This window comes from Arachis hypogaea, chromosome 8 (genome assembly GCF_003086295.3).
Source record: "Arachis hypogaea cultivar Tifrunner chromosome 8, arahy.Tifrunner.gnm2.J5K5, whole genome shotgun sequence".
Lineage (NCBI taxonomy): Eukaryota > Viridiplantae > Streptophyta > Magnoliopsida > Fabales > Fabaceae > Arachis > Arachis hypogaea.
This window is the reverse complement of record NC_092043.1, coordinates 40,289,498-40,314,947: the sequence shown is the minus strand read 5'-3', so window position 1 is coordinate 40,314,947 and position 25,450 is coordinate 40,289,498. Positions and strand designations below refer to the sequence as shown.

Below are 25,450 nucleotides of genomic sequence, written 5' to 3'. Positions count from 1 at the left end.
AACAAAAATATTTATTATGAACTAATTAACAAGAAGAATTTAATTTTAATGTGTTATCAGTATAATATGATTTTACACGTGCATCTAATTATATAATGTTAATCAATAAAAATATTTTTTATATATTAATTACGTGAATAGTTAGCCAAAAGAATGACTATAATTATACAAATATATAAAATATTTTATATTATCAGTGTATCAAAATTAAACTCCTAAAAATAATATCAATCTGCTGAAATAACAATGTCAAGGGTATCTTTGGTTTGAGATACATGTAAGAGGAGCTGGTCCATGAAAATCGATTGTCATTGTTACCCTCAAATCAAATACATTTCAAGAAAATAAAAGATTAAATGTGGGAGAAATATAATTTGTATAGTAATATTTTATTTTTATTTTTAGTATGGCATTTTTATAACATCATTTTTTTATGTAATTGTAGACTTTTTTTGGCAATTATTGTATGTCAAAAAATAGTTGTCAATTAAGAAAAAAATATGATGTTTGCCAAGTAAAAATTGGAACAAACCTACCCAATGAAGTTCGAATCAAATTAAGCTTTCTGGCCAATTATTTAAGTTGCGATTCTTTTTGGGTGAAATTATTATTAATTATATTTTTGTTTATAAAAATCAAATTAGATTGGTCTAGTGGTTAATTTATTAGTATCACTAATTGTATAATTGACAGCATTAATTTCTGTTAAACTATTTCCTCCTATTATAGTGCTAAGTGTTAAATATTTATTTATTTAATTTATACTGCAAAATTAATATTTTATTTTATTTAATATACTTGATAAATTAAGAGGGATATAAAAATTTGGTGTCCAATTCTTTTTTCCATTTTATCCCATTACTATAATCTAAGTTATCATTATTTTTACTATCATAAAACAGTTTATATGTGAAATTATTATTATTTCTATTATCTCATATATATTATTGGTACTCTTTTATCATATTATTATCATTATCTCCCCTTTTTTTTCATTCTCACTCTTTTCTGATTTTTTTTCCATTTATATTGACACGGATATTTACTATAAAATCCTATACGTGCTACAACAAACAAAAAAACATGCATACCAAACTTTCTTCTGTCAATTATTTACTTTTATTTTACTATTATATGTTACGTTTTATCTTTTAGGGTTAAATATTTTTTTATTTAATTTATACTATAAAAATAATATTTTATTTTATTTAATATACTTGATAAACGGACCCACTCTGTAATCAGTTGTTAGAATCAATAGGTCTTCAAATCGTTTATTTGAAAAAATTAAAACCCTTCTTATTGGATGGCTGTGATACTTCCAATCAATTGATTTGGGATGTCCCAGATCTGACGTGTCTCTGGAAGTGAGTAACATGAAACTCAGAATTTTGGGTATAGGGAATATTTCCCAACATATCTTCACAGACCAAGAACTACGAGATCGTCCCTTTCAATCTGGGGTGACGGCGGGATCGTACCATTCGAGCCTTTTTTTTCATGCTTTTCCGGGGGTCTGGAGAACGAATGGATCGAATCGAATTGGAAAATGGAAAGATTTGTACAAGTTATACCCTTCGTCACCAATTAATGTTTGTATCAAAATTCTTTCTGGCATTATTTCATTCTGGGTATTTATAGAAATTCCTCGAAAGGTAATGGCATGATGAATCTATTTTGTCGCCTTTTTGCCTGTTAGACCACAAAGAAGCTATAATATCGCATTTAAGTTGGGCCAGCCTGTTTATGGGGTTCCATACTTTGGGATTTTATGTCCATAATGATGTCATGCTTGCTTTCACTCTACCGCTGAGTTATACCCCTTCCCTTGCCCCTATCGAGAAATAGAACTAACTAATCCTAAGGCAAAGGGTCGAGAAACTCAACGCCACTATTCTTGAACAACTTGGAGTCGGACCTTCTTTTCACACTATTACGGATATCATTCTAATGAATAATAATCAAATTTTAGTAAACAATTTCTACTTAGTCTATTTAGTACTTAGTCTATTTATAAAGTATAACATTTTTATCAGTCTCTTTTTTTTATTTAATGAATAATGATATCTTCTTTATATTGCTATTTTCGATTATTCCAATAATAAAATTTCGAAACATTAAAAAAAAGTAAGTGGACCTAACCCATTGAATCAGAACTATATCTACTATTCTGATATTCAAATTCGATATAAATGATATTTATCTTTTTTTTAAAAAAAAAAACAAACTATCGAATCGAATATGAATCTCATTCATACAATATCGAAGGAATTTGCGATTTTTTACTTAGATTAGCTCGGTTAATAATATCAGCCCATGTGTTAATTACACGACCTTGACTATCAACTACAGATTGGTTGAAATTGAAACCATTTAAATTGAAAATCATAGTGCTAATGCCTAACGCAGTAAACCAGATACCTACTACAGGCCAAGCAGCTAGGAAGAAATGTAAAGAACGAGAATTGTTGAAACTAGCATATTGGAAGATCAATCGTCCAAAATAACCATGAGCAGCCACAATATTATAGGTTTCTTCCTCTTCACCGAATCTGTAACCTTCATTAGCAGATTCATTTTCTGTGGTTTCCCTAATCAAACTAGAAGTTACCAAGGAACCGTGCATTGTATTGAATAGGGTAAGAGGAATATAAAAATTTAGTGTCCAATTCTTTTTTTCATTTTATTCCATGTCCAATTCTTTTTTTCATTTTATTCCATCACTATAATCTAAGTTATCATTATTTTTAGAATTAAGTACAATTTTAGTCTTTAAAGTATAGACAAAAAATTTTATTTATTTTCAATTTTTTATATAAAATCATTCCTAAGGTTTAGCTTGATTTTTAAGTCATCCTTTTAAACAAAAATACTCTTTTATCCCCAATTTATCCCAATCTTCATCTTCTCCATTCACGGCAACGAAAAGGGTGCAGAAAGTAGACTAAGCAGGCTGGTAGCAGTGACGCGGACAAACAAAGACGCAGACAAGAACAACAAGACGAAAAGACACATGGACGGCAGCAACCTAGGCGGAAAGAGACGCATGCGCCAGCGACACAGGCCGGCACATACGCTCGCGACAGCAACCTATGCCGTAATGTGTACATTTGACATAAAATGTCATAAATTTTGATTCATACACTCGAAAATCTACACTTTTACTGTTTTATGAATGGTATAATTTTTTATTACCGTAATGACTACCTCTCTAATACTGAATTACATTCTCATGACGAATTCACGACAGGAGGCTTTGCTATAACAATACTTAGAAATAATTTAAAAAAGGACAATGGTCTTAACATATAAATATACAAGTTATAAATTTGTAACAAATACATAAATATTAGGGTTAAATACTTTTTTCGTTCTTCAAGTTTGGGATGAAATCAAAATCACTCCTAATCTTTTTTTTGTTTGTTTGAATGATCTTCAATGTTAAATTTAGTATTAAAATGATCATTTTGAACATAATAAACTTTTTAAATGATACAAATAATATTTCTCTATTATCACCACCACCACCTCATCCGCTACTCCAAACTCCTCCCACTTGAAATAGAAACAAAAGAAAGGAAGAGAATAAAAGAAACACAGGCAACAAAAGAAGAGAGAAACAGAGAAGGAAAGAAAGATAAAAAGAAGGAAGAAGAGGGAGGTGATAACAGAAAAGAATGCGGCTGCCATCTCGCCTCGTGACTGTGAGAGAGAGACAAGACGAGAAAATGAGAGAGAGAGAACGAGAGAAGAGAGAAACAAAGAGGGAAAGAATGAAAAGGAAAGGAAGAAGAGGAAGGTGATGACGTAAAAGAGTGCAACTGCCGCCATCGCATCGTGACTGAGGTTGGAGCTACTCCTATCGACGTCGAGCTCCATCATCGTTGTCAAGCTCCTAATGGTGAGGGGCTCTGTTCTTCCCCCCTCTCTCTATGGTCTATTCCGTTGTTCCTCTCCTCATTAGCCACAATTGCTATAGCAACAACGACAGTGGCTTTGTCATTGCTTCTTTCTTATCTTTTTTCTCTTTTGTTCTTCTCTCTTCCCCACAACTTCTGTTTCTCACTCTCTTTCTATCTCTGCTTCTTTCTTAGACCAACTCACACTTTCTTCTTTTTTCGAGTTTTTTTTCTTTGTTTCTCTTGCTTTCTTCGTGTATTATGTATGTTGGGTGTGAATTTAATAGATTATGGCAATATAAATGTACAATGACAATGATGAGATGAGAGGTGTGGTAGTGGATGCAGGGTAAAAGGTGGAGGGAGGTGGTGATGGTGTGAATAGTTGGAGTGAGGAGGATGAGAAAGATGTGATGATGAAGGATATTTTTGTTTGAAAATAAAAAAATGATGATTTTAAAATAAAATTCAACGTTAAAGACGATTTTGAATACAAAAATTTTTTTGAAGAAGATGAGAAAGATGTGATGATGAAGGATATTTTTGTTTGAAAATTAAAAAAAATGATGATTTTAAAATAAAATTCAACGTTAGAGACGATTTTGAATATAAAAAAATCTTAGAGATAATTTTAATTTTCACCCCAAATTTTAAGAACGAAAAAAATACTTAATTCTAAATATAATATATATATATATATGTGTGTGTGTATAAAGCTGTAAATATTAATAAATAAATAAATATATGATCTTAATTAATAAATTATATATATATATATATTTTGTAGATATTAGTCCATGATTTAAAAATATTAGTTAAATAATATGTCTATTAATAACAATTTTACATTTTACAAATCACATTATTAATTTATCTACAATATAAATAATGACAAGATTTCATTCTTTGTCGTATTAATCAAGTAATCCTTCCAAATTTAACTAAATTTACAATATTAATCTACTATATAAATGTCCAAATTATATATATGTCTTCATATATTTAAAAAAATTTGGTACTTGCATAATTTTCAAATTCAACACATACATAAAAGATGACTTTTTAAATAGATGTTAATTTATTAGTATATTTACTATCTTCGCAATATCTATTTCTATAGTGTCATCAACTTGTTCTTCGCCTTCATTTAGATCAATTACCTCATAATTGATTTTAAACTCCTACTCGTTATCATTATTGTAATCTTTTCATTTGAGTTTCAGTTGGTTTGAAATTGTTTAAATTTAATATATAGTTTGATGAATGACATTTGTGAGCGAGTTTTAATATAAATTAAAAATATCTCTTGCATATTGTTTCATCGGTTACATATATGGTTTGAAATAAAACAAACCCACCAAATACTGTGATAGAATATTTGTACAAAATACATGACACTCTTTTTAATATTTGAGAATCTATCTTTTCACAAATCACATATTTTAGTTCTTCAAATAAAAATGTAAAAGAAATATCAATATCATATGAATTTTGATATATAATATTTACTCCCCAAACATTTATAACAAACATGACCATCATAATATACTTTTAACATAACTTTATTGTCTATTTTAATTTTTTTATCCACGTTGAGAAAATTTTTCACTCGAACTCTTCTCTTCTCTTCTCTTCTCTTCTCTTCTCTGGAAGTAAAGGAAGAGAGCATGAGGTGAGGCCAAGAAGAAGAGAGTTTTGTGCGATTGACAAAAGTGCTACCTATATATCTATAAATTAGACTGTTTAATTTGTGATTTTTTATTTAAATATTTTTTTAATTTCAAATTGAATCTACCGATTTCGTATTTTTAAAATAAAAAATAATTGTAAAATCGAACCTACCAATATCTGTACTTCAGAAATTTTAATTTTTTTATGTTAAAAAAATCAGACCGTCCGATTTTTCCTTTGAGTTTGTGCAGAGCAAAATTCTCTGATTTTATGATTTTAAATTAAAAGAATTCCAGTACACCTTGTTTTGTTTATGGATTGGATCCGATTCGCATATCTGCAGTGTTTATTCGAATCTGATTCGAAAATTACGGATATCGATCCAATACGCAAGACTTTTCGAATCGAATCTGCACACTAATAGGATTGGATTGCGGATTTTAGATAGGTATTCGCATATCCGATCCGTATATATGCGGATCTGCAAAAATAAATAAATAAGTAAATAATTTTTTTATATTTTATTTTAACTAATAATTATCATATATATCATATTATTTTATTTTTATTATTTAAGAAAAAGTATGTTTAATAATATTTTAAGAATAAATATATTTAAAAGAATAAAAAAAAGATTTTATTGTTATTTTTTAATAAAAATAAAATTTTAAAAATATTTTTATGTTTTACAGATATATTCAAGATCCGATCCGATTTGATCGGCAAATATGCGGATCAAATTCAAGATAAAAAAATCGCACATATTAGATCCAATAATTTTAATGTTAATTAAATCAAAATCAAATAGAGAGATTTTGAATATATTCGAATCCGTGTTTACCCCTAAGTGTATCACACTCCTCCTCCGTGCGAGTGTATTAGGGGTGGAAACAGCCAGACTTTGTTCTTAACAGGTCTGGCCTGTCATATAGTTAATTGGTCTGAGTCTGACCTGTAATCTGCTATAGTTTTTTTTTTAAAGTACTAAGTTTAGTCTGTTATTCAGCCTGGTTTAGCTTGAAGCCTGTTAAAAAGCCTGATAAGTTTTTTTTTTACAAAAATAAAAATATCATTTAAAAAAATATTTTTTAATAAACATATTTATATGTAATATGTGATATTTAATATTTATAAAAAAAATTTAAATTATAAAACATTTAAAATATACAAAATTATTTATAATTAAATATAATAAATTTAAAATATTTCATAAATTTTTAATAATAAAAAATTATTTATATATGTAATTATGTATTAACAGGTCCAAGCAAGTCTGACAGGTCTACAAGGCTAATTAGTGAGTTTAGACCTGACCTATTGATATAATAACACTTTTATAAGAATTTAAGGTTGTGCCTATTTTATAACAGATCAGGTCAGGTTAGACTACAGATTCTTGGTAGGTCGCCTTTTTCCACTCTTAGAGTGCACAACTCACTAACTAAATTCATATAAAAAAAAAACCGAAATTCAAAAAGTGATTGCACCAAAATTATTTATTGTAAAAAAAATAATTTCATTATGAAAAAGAGAAAAAGAAAAAGCTGTCAACTTTTTTTTTTTTTCATAGTTGCATGGCAACGATATAATGTCATACTAAAATGCAGGAAAGACACTTCGCTGTAGGAGAGGGTGAGTGAGCGATTCAATGATTCATTCAAAGTTCAAAGTTCAAACAAACAATCGGTGACTCTTCTCTTTCTACAATTCTGTGTTCTCTTCCATTCCATGGACGACTTCCTCGCTCTTATTTGCCCTAATTCTCCATTCGTACGCTTCTCTTTTCTCTTCACTCATTTCCCCTCTTAATTTTGCCCTTTTATCAAGGAACCAACGCTATTCCAATTCTGATGTTTAACAAGTAGCACCAGTGTGTGCCACATGCGTTTATTTTTCATTCTGAAGTCAACCCCCAAGTGACTGTGACTAGTTATTGCATCTACACTTTCAAATATACAAACTTCTTGTTTTGGTTTATTTTTCATAAAGGAACAATTTGAATCAGAGTTATAATATTCTGCGTCTTGCTATATCCTTATCTGATGCGAGGTTATAGAATTGAGGAATTATGTGCTTCTGAACATGTTTCTGTTCTGTAATTGAGCTTAGAATTAAGTTTCCTGTTGTGAAGACTGTGCAACTAGAGCAGCTTTTATATTATTTTTTATTGGAGAAATGATTCCACTGTTAACGAACAATAGATTATGGATTAAAGATTGCAACTTTTTAAGATTATAATGGTTCATGCACTCATGACTTGCACTTTTTCCCTGTTTAACAGATATGGAATGGAAAGAGATACTCAGACTGTTTTGAAGACATATATCCTTATTTAGAAATTTCAGTTTTTTTTTTGTCCCTTAGCGATATTTACATTTCATACTAATTATTATTATTATTATTATTATTATTAATTTCTCTTATATGTATTAATTTGATTTCCCTTAATAATACCTACTCTTTTAGGCGTTGGATTGAATATAGTGACGACTATTATTATTGTTGTGCTTGGATTTAAGCAGAAGAGTGGTCGAGGAGTTCAGGGATCAGATGTGCAGGTAATAGTTAAAAGTTGATTAGAAGTCACCTGAAGCTACCACCAAAAAAGAAAAGAGGATAAATCAATAAATCTTCATACTTATGATTTTTGTATTTTAACTTTTAAGGATGTACATAAGATATCTTCTTACGTTGATGTTTTTGCAATGAGTAAACAGATGACTGTTCCAGAGAAATCGGTTCTTTATTTTGTACCAGCTATTGGAGCATGCCTTTCAGTCCTGGAAATAATTTTTGTGTGGAAGAAAGAACATAATAGTCAGTTTGTTGGATATCATAAGTGGTTTTATAGCTGTTCTGAATTGATTGTGTGGGTAAGTTTGTTAGAGTTAAACTAGAGTGTTCTGTATAGTATAAGGCATGTGGTTTTATGCGATCTAAAACTTCACTTACAATCCTATATGTAGACAAATATCATTCTCTTCTCAAAGTGTGGCAGCAGTCATTACATAATCTTCAGTCGTGTTTTATGCTTCTGGTGGATTCTGAAACCAATTTTGGGGGTCTTCCGTTTGGTGACTACATTCCCATCATTGGAGGTACTATTAATTGATGCCATAGAATCTTCCGGGCATGTCAACTTTCTTTATTACTTTTGTTCCTTTAACAATGAATATTGCCAGTTGACTGCATGTGGAAATTTGTCTTAAATTTCGTTGCAGGTTTCAGTTTGCATCGTGGAAAGCTTAGTTGTTCTCTTGAGTATCACGTATGGCACAGCTATAAATGTGATTAGGGTGAAGAGAGAGTCTTTCAAAAGAAGGTATATACCTTCCTGTCATTCTTATCATAGTCGCTTTCTATTTTATATTTTTGATAAGCATTCAACATCAGATAAAATTTTGAAAGCGGGCATAATTGATTCTCTCTCTCTCTCTCTCTCTCACACACACACATTATGCCTTGCTGTCCTTGGTTATGAACATAGGTTGGATTGCATATTTGATCTAACTGTGGTAACAAGCAAAGGGATCACATTTGATTGACTATGTATTTATTCATATAGGAAGGATAGTTGAGTTCTGTTGCAAGAAGATATTGATATGTCTTTACTGAACCTAATATCATAATTTCAGTTTATTGGGAGATCCACTTCTTTCCTATGACTCGAGCCTTGAGGAGGGTGGCCATCATGACCTTGTGAGTTGATAGTTGAAAACTTTTAACTTAAGAGTTGTGTCATGTGAAGAGGAATATACTAGATAAATTGGACCACTTGTGTCTACTACCTCCAAACACTCTTTGCAGGACAGTGGAATGCATTTCATGCTCTAGACAATTTGCCTAAGACTTAGTTGGAACATTAATAAGATTTTAAAATTTTTGTTTTTGTATAGATAATTAAATTTATGGTTATGTTCAAATGAGATTTCACTTTTTTTGTTTGATCATCTGCTTTATTAATTTTATTTTCATATATTTAAAGGTTCATATGATCTTACTAATTTACTTTTGTTTTTATAATTCTCTCTTAAAGGAAACTAATGAGAGCATTTGGGATTTGATGACTTTCAAATTCATAGCGCCAGTAATGAACCGGGGGGTGGTAAAGCAATTAGACTCTGAAGATCTGCTGCAGATACCTACTAATATGGCTCCATCTTCTTGTCATGATATAATTTCATCCTGCTGGCGAGCTCAATTGACTAATGATGCTTCAAAGCCATCCTTGTTTAGAGCACTCTGTAGTGCCTATGGATGGTCATATCTCTACCTTGGTTTGTTAAAGGTAGTTTTTCGATAACAGAGTGTTTTCTTCTATGTTCGACATAAATCTAAGTTGTACAAAATTGATGCTTGTGCATTAGTATTTACGTACAACATTTACTCAAATAGGTTTAAGCTTCTTTAGACTGGTAACTGTGTAATCTAATTCTTCTAGCGAATGCTATCTTAAAATTGTCTGAAATTTTGAATGCCACCATAGTTTCTGTCTAGAGTACTTGTTTTGTCTGCTCTTCCGTAAAGATTTTCTTTAATAGAAGAGCAATGGTCATGACTTTGTGGGTCATTGGTCTGGACAGATAGTAGATTATATTATTCCTTGCAATTCCAGCTATGCCAATGGAAATACATTCATCTTATGCAAGGACACATGATGTATAGCATATTTTACATGCATCTAGACATCTTTATGGAAAATGTTTTTTAAACATCCAAATGTGCTACTTACGCCACCACCTTTAGACTTTAATTTGGCCCCTACTCCAACACTCAAATTCTTGTTTAATACCCTTAGAATTTGTTTGATATCCCATTGACACCCATTTTTGGATATTTATTTCTACCCTTTTAATAGTGTTGATACCTTGATCTGTTCTAAATTTATGGAAGCTACAAGGATTCATGTCAGCTTCAAAACAGAATTTATTAAATACAATGACATTTATTATCATGTATTCATGTCAATTTTAATGGTCCTGAAACCTAATCATATTTACTAATTAGATTAGTTTTGGGAAAATATTTAAGAAAATTATGTTTAGTTTCTCTCATTTGTTTTGAGCTATCTTTAACGAAGTATATGTCAATATTAAAATGTTCCACAAAGATACTTAAAAAATTAATCAAACAAAACCATTTTTTTAAAAATAATTATGCTCTATAACTACACAATATTCTACTTCTTCCAGGTGATTAATGATTGTATTGGTTTTGCGGGACCATTGCTTCTCAATAAGCTAATCCAGTTTCTTCAACAAGGTATTTCAACAATGAACAGTTTGTATTTATCCATTATGATCATTAAATTCTAACATAGATCTGTATTTTGACTCTTCTCTTATAATATTGATATTGATATTATCCTAAAACCATGCTGGTAAATTACTGCTGCTCTTCACATTTTCTTTAATCTTTCCTTTTGTGACTTCTGAAGCGTCAGATATCTAAACAAGAAATCAGGAATATATATATATAGGATTTTTGTTGTATTGTTCTTCATCAAATGATAAAAGTACGATCATTTAATGATAAAACTTTTATCGAAGTGACTAAAAGAATTGAACTAAGACCTTTTTATTTACGCAGCATGGAGAATTAAAATTGGTTAGTTTATATATAATGAAACAAGGATGGATATCCTGTACTTTTGTTCACATTTTTCCTTGCTTCTCATTAGTCAGTTTGTACAAACTATCGTAATAAAATGTTGGTTCCACTTTTCTTTACATCATTCAGGCTCAGTGACCTCTGATGGGTATTTACTTGCAGTATCCTTGGGCCTGACCTCTATAATTAAGTAAGGTTCTTTTTATCAATAACTCACTGTCTCCTCCCCCCACCAAAAACAATCCATCTTTTTTTATTTTCCTGTGCTATATGTTTGTAGGCATTTCTCTACTTGAATACTTCTTGTTGCTGTTTATTATGTTTCGCAAATGAGGAGTAAAGATTACAACGAGACACCTTTATGAGAATAAATTATTTTAGAACTCACTTGAAGTTTAATTATCCAGACACTAGGATCATTCTTAAAATATATAGGACATCAGTCTAATTGTTCAATAAAAATGAACAGCACAAAACTGCATACATTAGTTAACTCTTCATCTTTCTCCCATTATTAATTTGGTATTGTGCTACACAAGTGCATAAACACTAAACAGCATAAAAATAACAAAGCCTGAGAAGTGAAAAATATAAATGATTCATTATTTCTTTCAAAAGAAACAAAAAATTGTGTTTTGAAACATAAAACCATTTACAGGATTCTGCATTACAGCCCATATATTAGGGGTTTTAGTGATAAAAGCTAAGCTTCAAGGAGAGTGGTCAGAGGATAAAATTGCTTTCCTCCAAGCATGCTGAGATGAAAGGGAAAACCATGGTGGTTATAATGCAAAAAAATTTCTCAGCAAATAAAAAAAATATAAACTGCCTTATTGCAACTGTGTGGAATGAACACAAATGACACACTCAATGATCCAAAAGGAATTTCTTTGTATCTTAATGGATTGATATGGCCTCTATTAAGATCTTGTGCTGTATTTACCAATAATAATTAATAAGACAGTGTTCTGTTCTAGATCCTTTTTGGATACACAATATTCTTTTCGTCTTGCCAAATTGAAGCTAAAGCTGCGATCCAGCATCATGACTTTAATATATGACAAGGTATGCAGCTTTTCTCATTCTCAATAATTCCAAAATTATAGATTGTAAAATCAATTAGATCCCTTTGCATGTGTGTGTGTGTGTTTTTCCGATCCTAAACTCGGAAAAACAAGGAAGGTTATGACTTTAATATATGACAAGGTATGCAGCTTTTCTCATTCTCAATAATTCCAAAATTATAGATTGTAAAATCAATTAGATCCCTTTGCATGTGTGTGTGTGTTTTTCCGATCCTAAACTCAGAAAAACAAGGAAGGTTGTGTTAGGCCTGCAATAGCCCATGTAAAATTTTGTTACATCCCTATGCATGATCATGACACAATAATGTCTTTGGATCCATTAGGGTTGTGTTAGGTTTGCGATAGTCAACGTAAAATTTTGTTGCATCTCAATGCATGACCACGCCGCAATGACGTCGTTAGATTCATGTAGCCAGCCCTACCTAGTGGGAAAAGACTTTTTTCAGTTTCAGTTTCTTACACTAATGTTATTATTGGTTTGCACATTCCATGATTTCGCTGATGATCATGATTTTCTAGTACTAATATATATATATTTCATGTGTTTCAAGTGTCTACGTGTGAACCTAGCAGAGCGTTCAAAATTCACAAATGGAGAAATTCAGACATTTATGTCAGTAGATGCTGACAGAACTGTCAACCTGTGTAATAGTTTCCATGATACATGGAGGTATTCTCTTCATTATTTCTTGATGCAAAATCTTTACTTAAAGTTATCTTTTTCATCGTCTATTTGAATTTCTTTTGTTCAACAGGCATGCCATCTTTTAGAAGATTCCTCTTTAACATTTTATATCTTTGGAAAATACTGTGTTTTCAAGTGTAATTAAATTTCCTCGTTTATTTATATTAAGTGTTAAGTACTTATGGATACTAGTTTTCTACTGCTTTAACATATTTAATGTTGGGATTTATGTAGATGTATTTGACATACATGACTGGGAAACCATCTTTTACAACTTAAAATCGATGTAAAATCATGTATACATTATTGAATCAAGTTTTATATAGATCATAAGCAGTGTAATTTTTTTTTTCAGCTTGCCTTTACAAATTGGAGTGGCACTTTATCTTTTATATACTCAAGTCAAATTTGCTTTTGTATCTGGATTAGCTATAACCATTTTACTGATACCAGGTAATACCACCCATAAAAAAATTTCAGTAACAGAGAAGCTACACGTGTTACATCAATCTTTTTAAGTTGATTCTTAGTTTACATCAGTGAGCTCAATAGCTGGAATGAATTCATAGTTTATTATAAGTGTTATCACTAACTGAGTTTGTTTCCTAAATCCTAAGCGGGAACTCTGTTCCAATTTGTTATCAATGAATGTGTATTTGGCTGTACCTTCAGGGAAGATTGCTTGATATTTCTTTTGATTTAACAATGTCTTAGACCTAGAAGCCAGTTTCCATTTCAGAAATGTATACTTGACTTTCAATTCCTTCTTTGAAAAGGTTTAATTTATGTATTTAAATTATCGTTGTTGTCACTGCTATTGTTTTCTTATTATTTTGAAAACTATGATATTTGAATTGATGTAGTGAATAAATGGATATCACAATTAATTGCAATTGCCACTGAACAAATGATGAAGGAGAAGGATGAAAGGTATCCATTGATTTCCTTTTCAATTGCTAAATGAACCTTTGGAGTTTCTAAAAGTTTTGGCATGTAATCTTTTCATATTTGTTACAAACATGATGCAATATTTTTCCAGTTGTTCCCTGCTTCTTTTTAGTTGTCAGATTTCCATGTTCTTGTTTTTCTGCATTCAGGATCAACAGTTTTCCATTCTCTAGCCAGTTGTAGCATGTTACAAAAATGGGTTAATATTTTTCAAAACTGTTGGTGCATATTTACAATCCTGAAATTGTGGTTCTTACAGGATTCGTAGAACAGGAGAACTTTTGACCTATATTCGCACTTTGAAGATGTATGGATGGGAACTTATTTTTTCTAGTTGGTTGATGGAGACAAGATCTTTGGAAGTGAAACACCTAGCTGTAATGCTTTAAATTTTGATTTTACATCTTTAGAGGTGAAACTGGAAAATTTTCATTGAAACCCACTGAGCTAGTGTTCAACAACGGCATAATTTAATTGATTACTTTCATATTTAATCTTGATCCTCGTGTTTTATCCTTTTTTTTTTAGACTCGGAAGTACTTGGATGCATGGTGTGTATTCTTTTGGGCTACCACACCAACACTCTTTTCTATTTTCACATTTGGACTCTTCACACTGATGGGAAATCAACTTGATGCCGCAATGGTATTTTCAATTTTTTTTACCTAATCTTAATTGCAGACAAGTTTTTCTTCTTTTTAGTTTTGCATTCAATTATTTTTTTTCATCATCAAGAGTTTTGATTTGGTTGAAAAACCCTAATTGTAGGTTTTCACTTGTCTTGCTTTGTTTAACACACTGATATCGCCATTGAATTCATTTCCATGGGTGATTAATGGATTGATTGATGTGAGTATCCTTTATTCAGTGAAGTTTTTACTCACAAAATTAGCTTATATTGTACACACTAATTGATGACACCAATGAAAGGATTCTCTTAATTGTAGGCCTTTATATCCTCTAGAAGGTTGAGTAGATTTCTTTCTTGTCCTGAGCATAGATCCAATGTGGGAGACACCGGTTCCAGTTCATCATCTTTCTTGAGTAAACAACCTGATTCTTCACAAAGATTGGCTATCATTGTCCAAGATGTATCTTGTACCTGGTCAAGCAGTGATGAACCACCATTAAATATGGTGTTGAATCATGTGACTCTAAGCCTGTCCAAGGGTTCCTTTGTTGCTATTATTGGAGAGGTTAGATTTTTACTTGAATTTAATCAAGATTTCTTAAGCCAATCATATGAAAACTGCATTATATTGGTAAGGCTGCTTGCAATCTTTTGTATATGTTAGTATCATCAACATTAACAATTCACAACATTATGTTAGTATCATCAACGGAATGGAAAGAAGTATGCACTTCATCTAAAATCTGAAGCACTACTCTAAATATATCTATTTCAGTATTTCACTTTTCAACTGCATTTGCTCAGGTTGGTTCTGGTAAATCTTCCTTGTTATATTCAGTTCTTGGAGAAGCGCAACTTGCTCATGGATATATTTACTGTGATGGATCCGTGGCATATGTACCACAGGTTGGTGAAATGATAATGACATTATTGACATAGTGCTTAGCCTTGGAATGAGTTTTCTTATGTCTTTCCCTCAAATTTCAGGTCCCCTGGATTTTATCTGGTACTGTACGTGACAACATACTATTTGGGAAAAGCTATGATCCCGTAAGGTATAATTGGCTTACTTCCTATCATAAATTTGACTTGATATTGATCTACCTGAGCTTTACAAACTTGTTTTGAACGTAAAGAACTAATTATCATAGCTTAAACAGGTATAGAGATACACTACAGGCATGTGCATTAGATGTTGATATTGAATTGATGGTTGGACATGACATGGTGTATATTGGAGAGAAGGGACTAAATTTATCTGGTGGACAGAGAGCTCGACTTGCTTTGGCGAGGTGATGACTTGATGATGTTCTTTCCTTTTACTCTACTAGTTCATTTGTGCTCTTTTTATTATTTAATTATTATCAAGAAAAATGTTCTGATAGTTCGGAAATTAGCAGGGCAGTGTATGATGGCTCAGATGTTATTATGCTTGATGATGTTCTGAGTGCAGTTGATGCACAAGTTGCTCACTGGATTTTACACAATGCCATTCTTGGCCCTCTTATGCAAGGAAAAACTATATTGCTCTGTACTCACAATGTGCAGGTTTGTTCTCTCTTTTACGATTGTTATTTATTTGCTCAAATTACATTGGTTTTGTCAAGCATTTTGGCAAAATTCTGATTAAATGATATTTAAGCTGACACTTTAAGCTATAGCTGAGGAGAGTATTTTCAGATGAAGTATTGTATATTTTTTATTAAAATAAAAATGTAAACATTAGCATATTGACATATCTAAATTCATATGCAGGCAATATCTTTAGCTGACGTGGTTGTTGTAATGGACAAGGGGCATGTAAAATGGTTGGGAAGTTCAGCTGCCTTTCCAATTTCTTCATACACAAGATTCTCCCCATCGAATGATCTTGATTTAACTTCAAAAAATCACAGAGAATCTTGCAGCTCAGATTCTTCATCCAAACCTAAGGAGCAATCTCTTCCTGAAAAAGAAATTGTGCATTCTCCGGAGATAGCAGAGGAGATAGTTGAAGTTGAGTTAAGGAAAGAGGGAAAAGTTGAAATTGGAGTGTATAAGTGAGTAATAGATCGTAAATTGATGATACGAGTGATGTTCAGGGAGCTTATGTTGTCAGTTTTATGGATTAACTACTGTGCTCTTTGGATAATAATTCCAATTGTTGGTTAACAGTTTAGTGCAATTTGCAGGAACTATGCTGTCTTCATTGGTCAGTTTGTTACAGTTGCTATATGCCTGTCAGCTATCTTCATGCAAGCATCTCGGAATGGAAATGATTTATGGCTATCATATTGGGTTGATACAACAGAAACTGGTCAAACAGTGCACTCTGTGTCCTTCTATCTGGTGGGTAGCTAATCTGTGATACTAGTTTTTCGTAATGGATTTCTCTTTGTGGACTATGACTGATACAACTACATATTTTCTGGCATCGAATGTCTAATCCAAAAAGCACAACAAAGTAGTTTCTTTCTTTCTTTCTTTCTTTTCCTTCAAATTTCCTTTTATTATTCTAGTATGGTGTTACAGAAAGAAGTAGTTAAATGAAACTAGCTTGTTAGAAGTTCACTTTAAAGCATAATTGAAAATTCATGATCTCTTTACTGTATATAATATTGAACCATTTGGTTATGTAGTGAATCAAATATAACCTTATCCCATCAGGTACTGATATTATAGCTTCCTAATCTCTGAGTGTGAAATTAATGTTGCAGGCTATACTATGTCTATTTTGTGCTGTGAATTCTTTTTTCACATTGGTGAGGGCATTCTCTTTTGCGTTTGGTGGATTACAAGCAGCAATTAAGGTACACAATAGACTGCTTAGCAAGCTTATCAATGCACCTGTGCGATTCTTTGATCAGACCCCGGGTGGAAGAATACTGAACAGGTTAGAATCAGAGGTCTTCAGACCATAACAGATTATATTAACATGAAATTTTCTTTAACATGTTTCGTGATTTATATTTTTTCATGCAGATTATCTTCAGATCTTTATACAATTGATGATTCTCTTCCATTCATTATGAACATTCTCCTGGCTAATTTTATAGGCCTGTTGGGCATTGCAATCATTTTGTCATATGTACAGGTATCCCTAATTGTTTTTCTTATTTCACTAACATTTTATGAAAATTTGAAATTCGTATTAGCCTTCCTCATCGTCGAAGTAATTTTATCTTTTCATTTTCTGTAGGTCTTCTTCCTAGTCCTCCTATTGCCATTGTGGTATATCTACAGTAAACTACAGGTATTTGTTGTTCTTGTTTTTCATTTCCTTGATCTATCTACTTTCTTTGCTTTTAATGCACCTATAAGGATTGATGTTATTGTATTGTATAATTTGGAATTCTTCATAAAAAAAGGTAGTTTTTTAAACTTCAGATCAATTATGATCTGTTTACAAATATAACTGTGTAGTATTCATAATCTTGGTATGATATACATTGTTCAACTGATTTTAGTGTGCCTTCAGTTCTTCTACAGATCCACATCAAGAGAATTACGCCGATTGGACAGTGTTTCTCGTTCTCCAATATATACATCTTTCTCAGAAACACTTGATGGAACTTCAACTATAAGGGCTTTCAAATCCGAGGTAAATATATACACCATATCAAAGTTTAATGATAATAATAATCACATGATGAGGGGGAGCAATTGTTAAACATTGGATCATGTGGGGAGAGGGTTTTGAAGAAGAATGTACATCAGAAAAAAAAAAGAAAAAAGAAAAGAAAAACTGAATTAAAGGACAAACAGCAGTACATTTATCATATCACATCAATGAGTCCATATGAGAAATGGCTATTTGTAAATTCTTACTTCTTATCATAGCCATGAAGAACATAAAATTTTGTGCGTGGAATAGACCTGCTGAGACAAGAGATAATATTTTTCTGTTTTATTGTTTCACATAAAATTCCTGCTTTGATGCATGTCAATTTGTTTTTCCTTTTTCCCCATTTTTTTGGGACTTTCAATACAGTTTGTCATCCATATTTTGATTTGGGTGACTTATATTCCAGTTTATTATTAGGAAGTTTTGTTTTCTGAAGGGATTTGTTGCTTGCCCTATGTGTAGTGATTTTTATACTAGCCTTGACTTTTGTGCAATGAGTTAACTATAACAAAATGGGAACTATGGACAGGACTTTTTCTTTGCCAAATTTATTGAACACATCACATTGTATCAAAAGACTTCATACACAGAGACCGTAGCAAGTTTATGGCTTTCCTTGCGTCTTCAGGTAGGTCTTTGCCTTAAATATGTTTTGCAACATTTCAAGCAAAGAAAATGCAGCAATAAACCTACGATTTATGCCTTATATAAGATTTATTAATGTAGAATTTAAATAAGCTAGTGGATTAATATTTATTATTTTTACTCAATGTGTAATAGTAACAAATGTGAGATTAGTCTACTTGATAAGTACTTTGCTCTCTTATTAAGTTATCTTGGGTTCAAGTATAAGGAATAGCAAGAAGTTATTTCAATAAATATTTTACTGCTTAATTAGTGAGGGGAGTTAAGGGCTATAATGGGGAAAAAAAAGTTGTGCGCCAAATTTCTCTCAATTCCCTTTTGTATATAAAAGGTTAGGTTTGAACTTATGAAATCTATAATCTCAAGTTCTCATTCTCAATTGCTTGTAATCTTGAACTTCTTCCAGTTATTAGGTGCATTTATCATCTCATTCATAGCTTTGATGGCTGTTGTTGGATCTCATAGAAGTCTGCCTATCAACTTTGGTACCCCAGGGCTGGTCTGTTGATTACCCTTTTATTAATCTTTGATTAGATCAGCCAATTAATACAAAATTAAACATATCACAATTATTTATTCTGACAGGTAGGATTGGCCCTCTCATATGCAGCTCCTATCGTATCCTTGTTGGGGAGTTTTTTAACAAGTTTCACTGAAACAGAAAAGGAGATGGTTTCAGTTGAAAGAGCACTTCAAGTACGAAAAGACTTGTTTCATTTTCTAGAGACGTGTTTTGATTTATTTTGCAGAAACTAACATTCGTTAACATATCTAGTACATGGACATTCCTCAAGAAGAACAAGGTGGATGCTTAAATGTGAATCCAGATTGGCCTAACCTAGGAGTTATTGAATTCCAGAATGTCACTTTGAAATATATGCCATCTTTGGCACCTGCAATCTGCAATCTTAGTTTTACTATTGCTGGAGGGACACAGGTTAGTTAGTGATACTTGAATATGCAATGAAAGTTTCTATGATTATTAAGCCCGTCATTCTTCATACTTTTTACATGGCATGAATCAGGTTGGAATAATTGGAAGAACAGGTGCTGGAAAGTCTAGTGTGTTAAATGCCCTTTTCCGCCTGACCCCAATATATTCAGGCTCCATTTTAGTTGATGGCATGGACATTAAAAATGTTCCTGTCAGAGAACTGCGTACACATTTGGCTATTGTGCCTCAGAGTCCGTTCTTGTTCAATGGATCATTAAGGTACAGAACTGGAATGTCTTTGCATTTGATGATTCTGATGCAAATTATTAATTGCACAATGTCATGTCTGCTAAATTTTTCAACGTGTTTCAAAACTCCAGGGAGAACCTAGATCCATTTAAGATGAGTGACGACTTAAAAATTTGGGATGCTTTGGAGAAGTGCCATGTGAAAGAGGAAGTAGAAGAAGCTGGAGGGCTGGATATTCTTGTAAAGGAAGGAGGTATATCGTTTTCCGTTGGCCAGAGGCAGCTTCTTTGCCTTGCACGTGCGCTTCTTAAATCTTCAAAAGTACGGGTGACGATTCAAGAGAAGTGGTTATAGTTTGAATTTCCATCATAACAGAGTAATTTTGCTGTTAATGAAGGATGATAGTGTCTTCCTTGAGAAACAAACTATACATCATACAAAGGCATAACAACGAGGTTATTTTTGTATTCTTGTCCTTGTAGGTTCTCTGTTTGGATGAATGCACTGCCAATGTGGACATTCAAACTGCTTCGCTGCTCCACACCACCATATCCAGCAAGTGCAAAGGCATGACAGTGATCACAATTGCTCACAGGATTTCAACTGTCTTAAATATGGATAGCATTCTAATTTTAGACCATGGCAACCTGGTATGTTTCATTTTCTTTTATTCTGCATCTCATCTCATAGATATGATCTATGACAAAGCACTATACTGACATTTGATCTATGTAATTGACCCCACCCCAGTTACAAAGATAAGATTTAGCTGTTCTTGTATGTTTCACATGTCAAAAGGGTAATAAGCAGCTTAAGGTTATTTTTTACCGAACTTGTTGATTTATTACTTGATTAGTTCATGGTTCAACATTACTTAGTATGTAGCTCCTATAATTCCAAAAACTTTGCAAATCTCTTTACAGTGTGCTTTCCATGGGACAAGCAACAATTTTTAGCTACTTGAGCAGGTTCTTGTTAACCCACCTCATTGAATAACATCATTTTCCCTTGTGTTGTGTCTGTGTAGGCTGAACAAGGAAATCCAAAGGTTCTTCTGAATGATGAGTCCTCATTATTTTCCAGTTTTGTTAAAGCTTCATCAATGTAACTGACCATCAAAGGTGGCCACTAACACTAGTTGATTAGATCAAACAACTTCAACTATGGTTTTGACGTTGGTCTCCAGTATGCGAATGCGTTGCTGTTGAGGCCATTATTTAACATCACAAATCATCAGTAGTGTGTGCTAGAAACTAATCTCTGCCGTGATGGTGTTTTGGCTGTTGTCTTTGTTGGTCAATTTCCTGTTGAACATCAGAACTGAGGTTGCCTGTATCTTAATGAACTCTGATGCAAGACCATAGATCATTGCTAATCCTATGAAAGTTCTGTCTGGATCAGTTTAAGCTCCAACAGAAAGCAAGAAAAAGAAGCAAAAGGATGAAGATACTCAGCTACCAGCTACGCTGCAGTTGAATCATAGCTTTGGGTGGGCGCCCCTTAAAAGATTCTGGTTAGGGGACCTCTCCAATGGTTATTGTGTTGCTTAAATTCTGTATTAGAACTTTAAAATGTAAAAACAGTTTTTGACAGTTACAATAAGATCAATACAAGGTGCTCACGTACTCTTGTAAAGTTTTAGCAGTTACTGTAACTATGTTAAATATGTTCCAAAGTTTTTCGACTGTCAAAGAAAGAGTATAATTTGCAATTGCAAAAGAAGAATGCTTATTAGCTTAAGCATATTGATGCTGAACTTTGGTATTATAACAACACCAAAGTTTTATCTCAGTAGATGAGACATCCATTTATGATCCGTGGTGTAGAAATTCGACAAAACTTTTTAAGTTTTAAAACCTCAGTCTACCTCTTTTATCGGGTTTTAGATTGGGATTGGACTTGTCAAATAAAAAGTCAACGTTTATATGTCTAACTCAATCTTACGGGTTAATAATGGTTGCCAGTCAAGTCATATTTTGTAGCATTGTGACATATCTAATAACAAATGGCAGTGTTTTAGAGAGCATTGCATTGTGATTTTTGTTTGCAAATCATGACATATATGGTATAACATTCCTACTTTGATATTTTGCCATATTGATTTAACATCTATCTATCTATTTTTATTATACGAAAGTTTACACCTAAATTCTTCTATATTGTGTTTAAGCCAAATTTCTTCTATTAACAATACCATGTTAACAATTTTACTTGACAAAATTTGAAAATTAATCAATCATTTTTTAGTAAAAAATTTAAAAAAATTTGTATCTATTATTATTCAATTAAAACGTAAAGTCTTAATTAAATACAATAAATATACATATATATATATATATATATATTAAAAGTGTCATAATAATAATTATAAAAATTTTCAGTTATAAATATTAAAATTCTACAACTTAAATATGTTAATACTCTTATTACTATATTATTTGGTCTATTTATGCATGTTATATAAGATTTTATTACTCTTTATTTCTTAATATTTCATACCAATTACCGAAAACTTCTTTAAGTTTAAATTTGTCACATTTTCTTATTAAATACATTCAAATATATTATGATTATAAAATTAATTCATAATTTTATACTTATATTTTTTGTATTTTTTATTCTCATTCATTTTTCTAAATCCAAGTTTAAATTTGGCACATCTTTTTACTAAATATATTGAAATATATCATAATTATAAAAATAATTTATATTTTTGGTATTTTTCATTCTTATTTATTTTTCCAAAGAACACTATATAAAAAGACAAAATATGACGATTAAAGCAAATATAAAAATGAAAGCAACAAATAAAGATGTAATTTTATACAATTTTAATATAAAAGGTCTATATCTTTTTAAAAATAGTTGAATTTAAATTTTAAAAATAATAAATATATTTTAATTTATATTACGTTTTAGTTGAATGATTATATAAAATTATATATAAATTATTAAGTAAATATTTTAGAAAATATTTTTAATATAAAACAATCTAAATTAAATATTAGTTTATATGTTATCTAGTCAGTTTTTAATTAGATAAAAAACGTGAACGGCAGGATTCGAACCTGCGCGGGCAAAGCCCACATGATTTCTAGTCATGCCCGATAACCACTCCGGCACGTCCACCATGTTGTTTTGAAATTACAAATCATATATGCTGTATAATAAACTAAAATAAGTGAAAGAAACCTACACCTTTTTTCCCGAAGTTTTTTGTTATACAATATTAAGTGTATTAATAAGCAGGATTCACTCCTATATTTGTCGTATATAAGATTAATAAAAATAAAATTAATTAAGATGACAAGTAATTTATAACTTAATTAAGAGATCATGCGTCAAACATTGGAAATAGCAAGATTTTTTTTTTTTAAATTATAGATAACGAAGGATGTTATTTTTAAAAAAATTGGATATCAATTTTTTTTGTATTTTTATTAGAGTCTTATTACAAATATAAGTATTTTTTATAATTAAATCTAACTAAGTTGATTCAACTCAACAAAAATCACTCATATAATGTGCGTGTAAATCATACATTTTTTTGTGTTTTTTTTTGTGTTATTTTTTTTCTTTTTTTTTTCTTCTTTTATTGTTGTTGTTGAGTTTTTTTTTTCTCATCTTCCTCTTAGTGTTATTGTAGCATTTTTTATTTTTTTTTGATTTTTTTCTTAGAGTGGAAACAAGAAAAATTACAAAAAAGTAAAACAAAAAAATGATAAAGAAAAAAATTGTTTAAAAAAACATAAAACAAAAAAATAATATTAAAATTTCTTAGCTATGACATAGAAAATTTTTTAACTATGACATAATAAAATTTTAAATCAACTAAAACTTGTTTGATTACTTTTTTTTTTCGTGCAGAATTTGTGTGTTATTGTTTGTACAATTACATTTTTGCTTCAAAAAATTTTCTGCTTATTGTTGAATATAATAAACCAAAAAGTAAAATAATAATAAATTATAGAATTCTGTACAAAACTAAAAACACAAAAAATTTTACTGAAAAACGCAATAATTTTGTTAAAAAAAAATGTCTACATTAGTGTTGCATTTTTTTTTGGCTACTTCTTATTATTTTCTTTTTTTGTGTGTGAAATTTCTGTGTTATTATTTATAAAATTTTGTATTTTTATTTAAATTGTTTTTGTATTTATTGTCTAAAAGAATAAACCAAAAAATAAAATAAAAATTATAAAATTCTGAACAAAACTAAACATAAATTTTGCTAAAAAAACATAAAGATATTTTTTAATGTTGTAATTTTTTTTGCAACTTGTTTTTGCTGTTACTTCATTTTTGTTATGCATTTGTTTCGTTTTTTTGCCTTCTTGGTCTTATTCTTTTGAAAGAGAAAGAGAGATATAGAGAAAAATAGAAGAAAAATACGTACTTAAAATACTTAGTTAAACTTAGTTATTAAAATACTAGATTGTCAAGTATTATTATTCTCATTATATACTATACAATATGACTTGCTATAATAATTTATTTTTTTCTTGTAAAATTATGTCATTATAATAAATAACTAATACAAAAGATTTTGCAATCCATGAAAATTATTTATAGTTTATGTATCAATACCAAAACTCAACACAAATACTAAAGTTATTGAATTAAAAGATGATGAGTAAGTTCAACTTATAAGAATGAGCCGATATTTGTATAAAAAAATTGCAAAAAATTGAAGTGATAGTATCATTTATCTATATATTTTTATTATATAAAAGTGTATATCGATTTTTTATATAATGATTTTAAATAATTATAGTATTCTTTCTAATGATATCATATATCAATTCTAAATACATGATAATAGATGGCAATTAGTTAACCATTTTTAAGCAAAATAAAAATTTATCATTTTAACCTCCTTAAGTAATTAATTAAATTTATTATTTATCATTATTTAATCTAAATATTAAGTATTGATTATGTTACAAGAATGAATGCTACAATAGAACTTTACTGCAGTTGAGAATCTCAATAAAATTGCTAAGAACAGTAGCAGTTAAATTTCGTAAAAAATACAATATGAAAAAGAGAGAATAATCACACAGAACCAAATTGATTTTATTTTATCACTTCTACTTACATTACATACATTGTACTAGATATATATACATACACTCACTAGAACAGAGAAGCTAATATAGCTGCTGAGATGGACAAAACAAAATAACAAAATATCCACTTTTATTAACTATCAACTAATATTAGCTAAAATTGGTTAACAAACTATTTTTTATTTACAGTCTTACCCTCAATACTCTCTCAAACATAGTGAGGGATGAGTCTTTATCCTAAATTTGTTCTTAAATTTGGTGAAGAGGATAATTAAGAGAAATTTTCTTAACAAGTCTGTTACTTAGTCAAGCGCAGAGATATAAATCACATAGAATTGTTTAAAATTAATCAATTCTCTGATAATATAAAAATCTATCCCAAATACTTGCATCTGTTGTATATTACAAGATTCACAGCAA

General features: G+C 30.5%; 1 protein-coding gene and 1 non-coding gene across 6 annotated transcripts; one reads left to right on the top strand and one right to left on the bottom strand.

Annotated features, from left to right (window-relative positions):
• The first annotated feature begins 7,083 nt into the window (after nucleotides 1-7,083).
• LOC112707450 (ABC transporter C family member 13) lies at nucleotides 7,084-21,680 on the top strand. Of its 5 annotated transcripts, none has more exons than XM_025759189.2 (36): nucleotides 7,084-7,340; nucleotides 7,852-7,892; nucleotides 8,029-8,128; nucleotides 8,288-8,443; nucleotides 8,537-8,668; nucleotides 8,792-8,892; nucleotides 9,206-9,269; nucleotides 9,607-9,858; nucleotides 10,763-10,832; nucleotides 11,310-11,370; nucleotides 12,158-12,245; nucleotides 12,817-12,935; nucleotides 13,306-13,403; nucleotides 13,814-13,880; nucleotides 14,158-14,275; nucleotides 14,427-14,543; nucleotides 14,667-14,747; nucleotides 14,846-15,094; nucleotides 15,334-15,435; nucleotides 15,517-15,584; nucleotides 15,690-15,821; nucleotides 15,930-16,077; nucleotides 16,285-16,568; nucleotides 16,701-16,857; nucleotides 17,226-17,401; nucleotides 17,491-17,602; nucleotides 17,708-17,761; nucleotides 17,987-18,109; nucleotides 18,663-18,761; nucleotides 19,185-19,277; nucleotides 19,364-19,474; nucleotides 19,554-19,715; nucleotides 19,804-19,991; nucleotides 20,093-20,282; nucleotides 20,444-20,611; nucleotides 20,989-21,680. In XM_025759189.2, exons 1-36 carry the CDS (start codon nucleotides 7,299-7,301, stop codon nucleotides 21,067-21,069), a joined length of 4,404 nt encoding a protein of 1,467 aa, XP_025614974.1. In that variant the 5' UTR covers nucleotides 7,084-7,298; the 3' UTR covers nucleotides 21,070-21,680. The 5 variants fall into 5 exon arrangements, 4 of the variants coding, with proteins under 4 accessions (XP_025614974.1, XP_072057407.1, XP_025614975.1 ...); XR_011864841.1 differs by having other exon boundaries at nucleotides 7,094-7,340; nucleotides 15,927-16,077; nucleotides 20,093-20,337; XM_072201306.1 differs by having other exon boundaries at nucleotides 7,094-7,340; nucleotides 15,927-16,077.
• Nucleotides 21,681-23,008: 1,328 nt separating this feature from the next.
• On the bottom strand, nucleotides 23,009-23,090 carry TRNAS-AGA (transfer RNA serine (anticodon AGA)). Its single transcript has one exon. It is a non-coding gene; the product is annotated as a tRNA-Ser (tRNA).
• Between the last annotated feature and the right edge of the window lie 2,360 nt (nucleotides 23,091-25,450).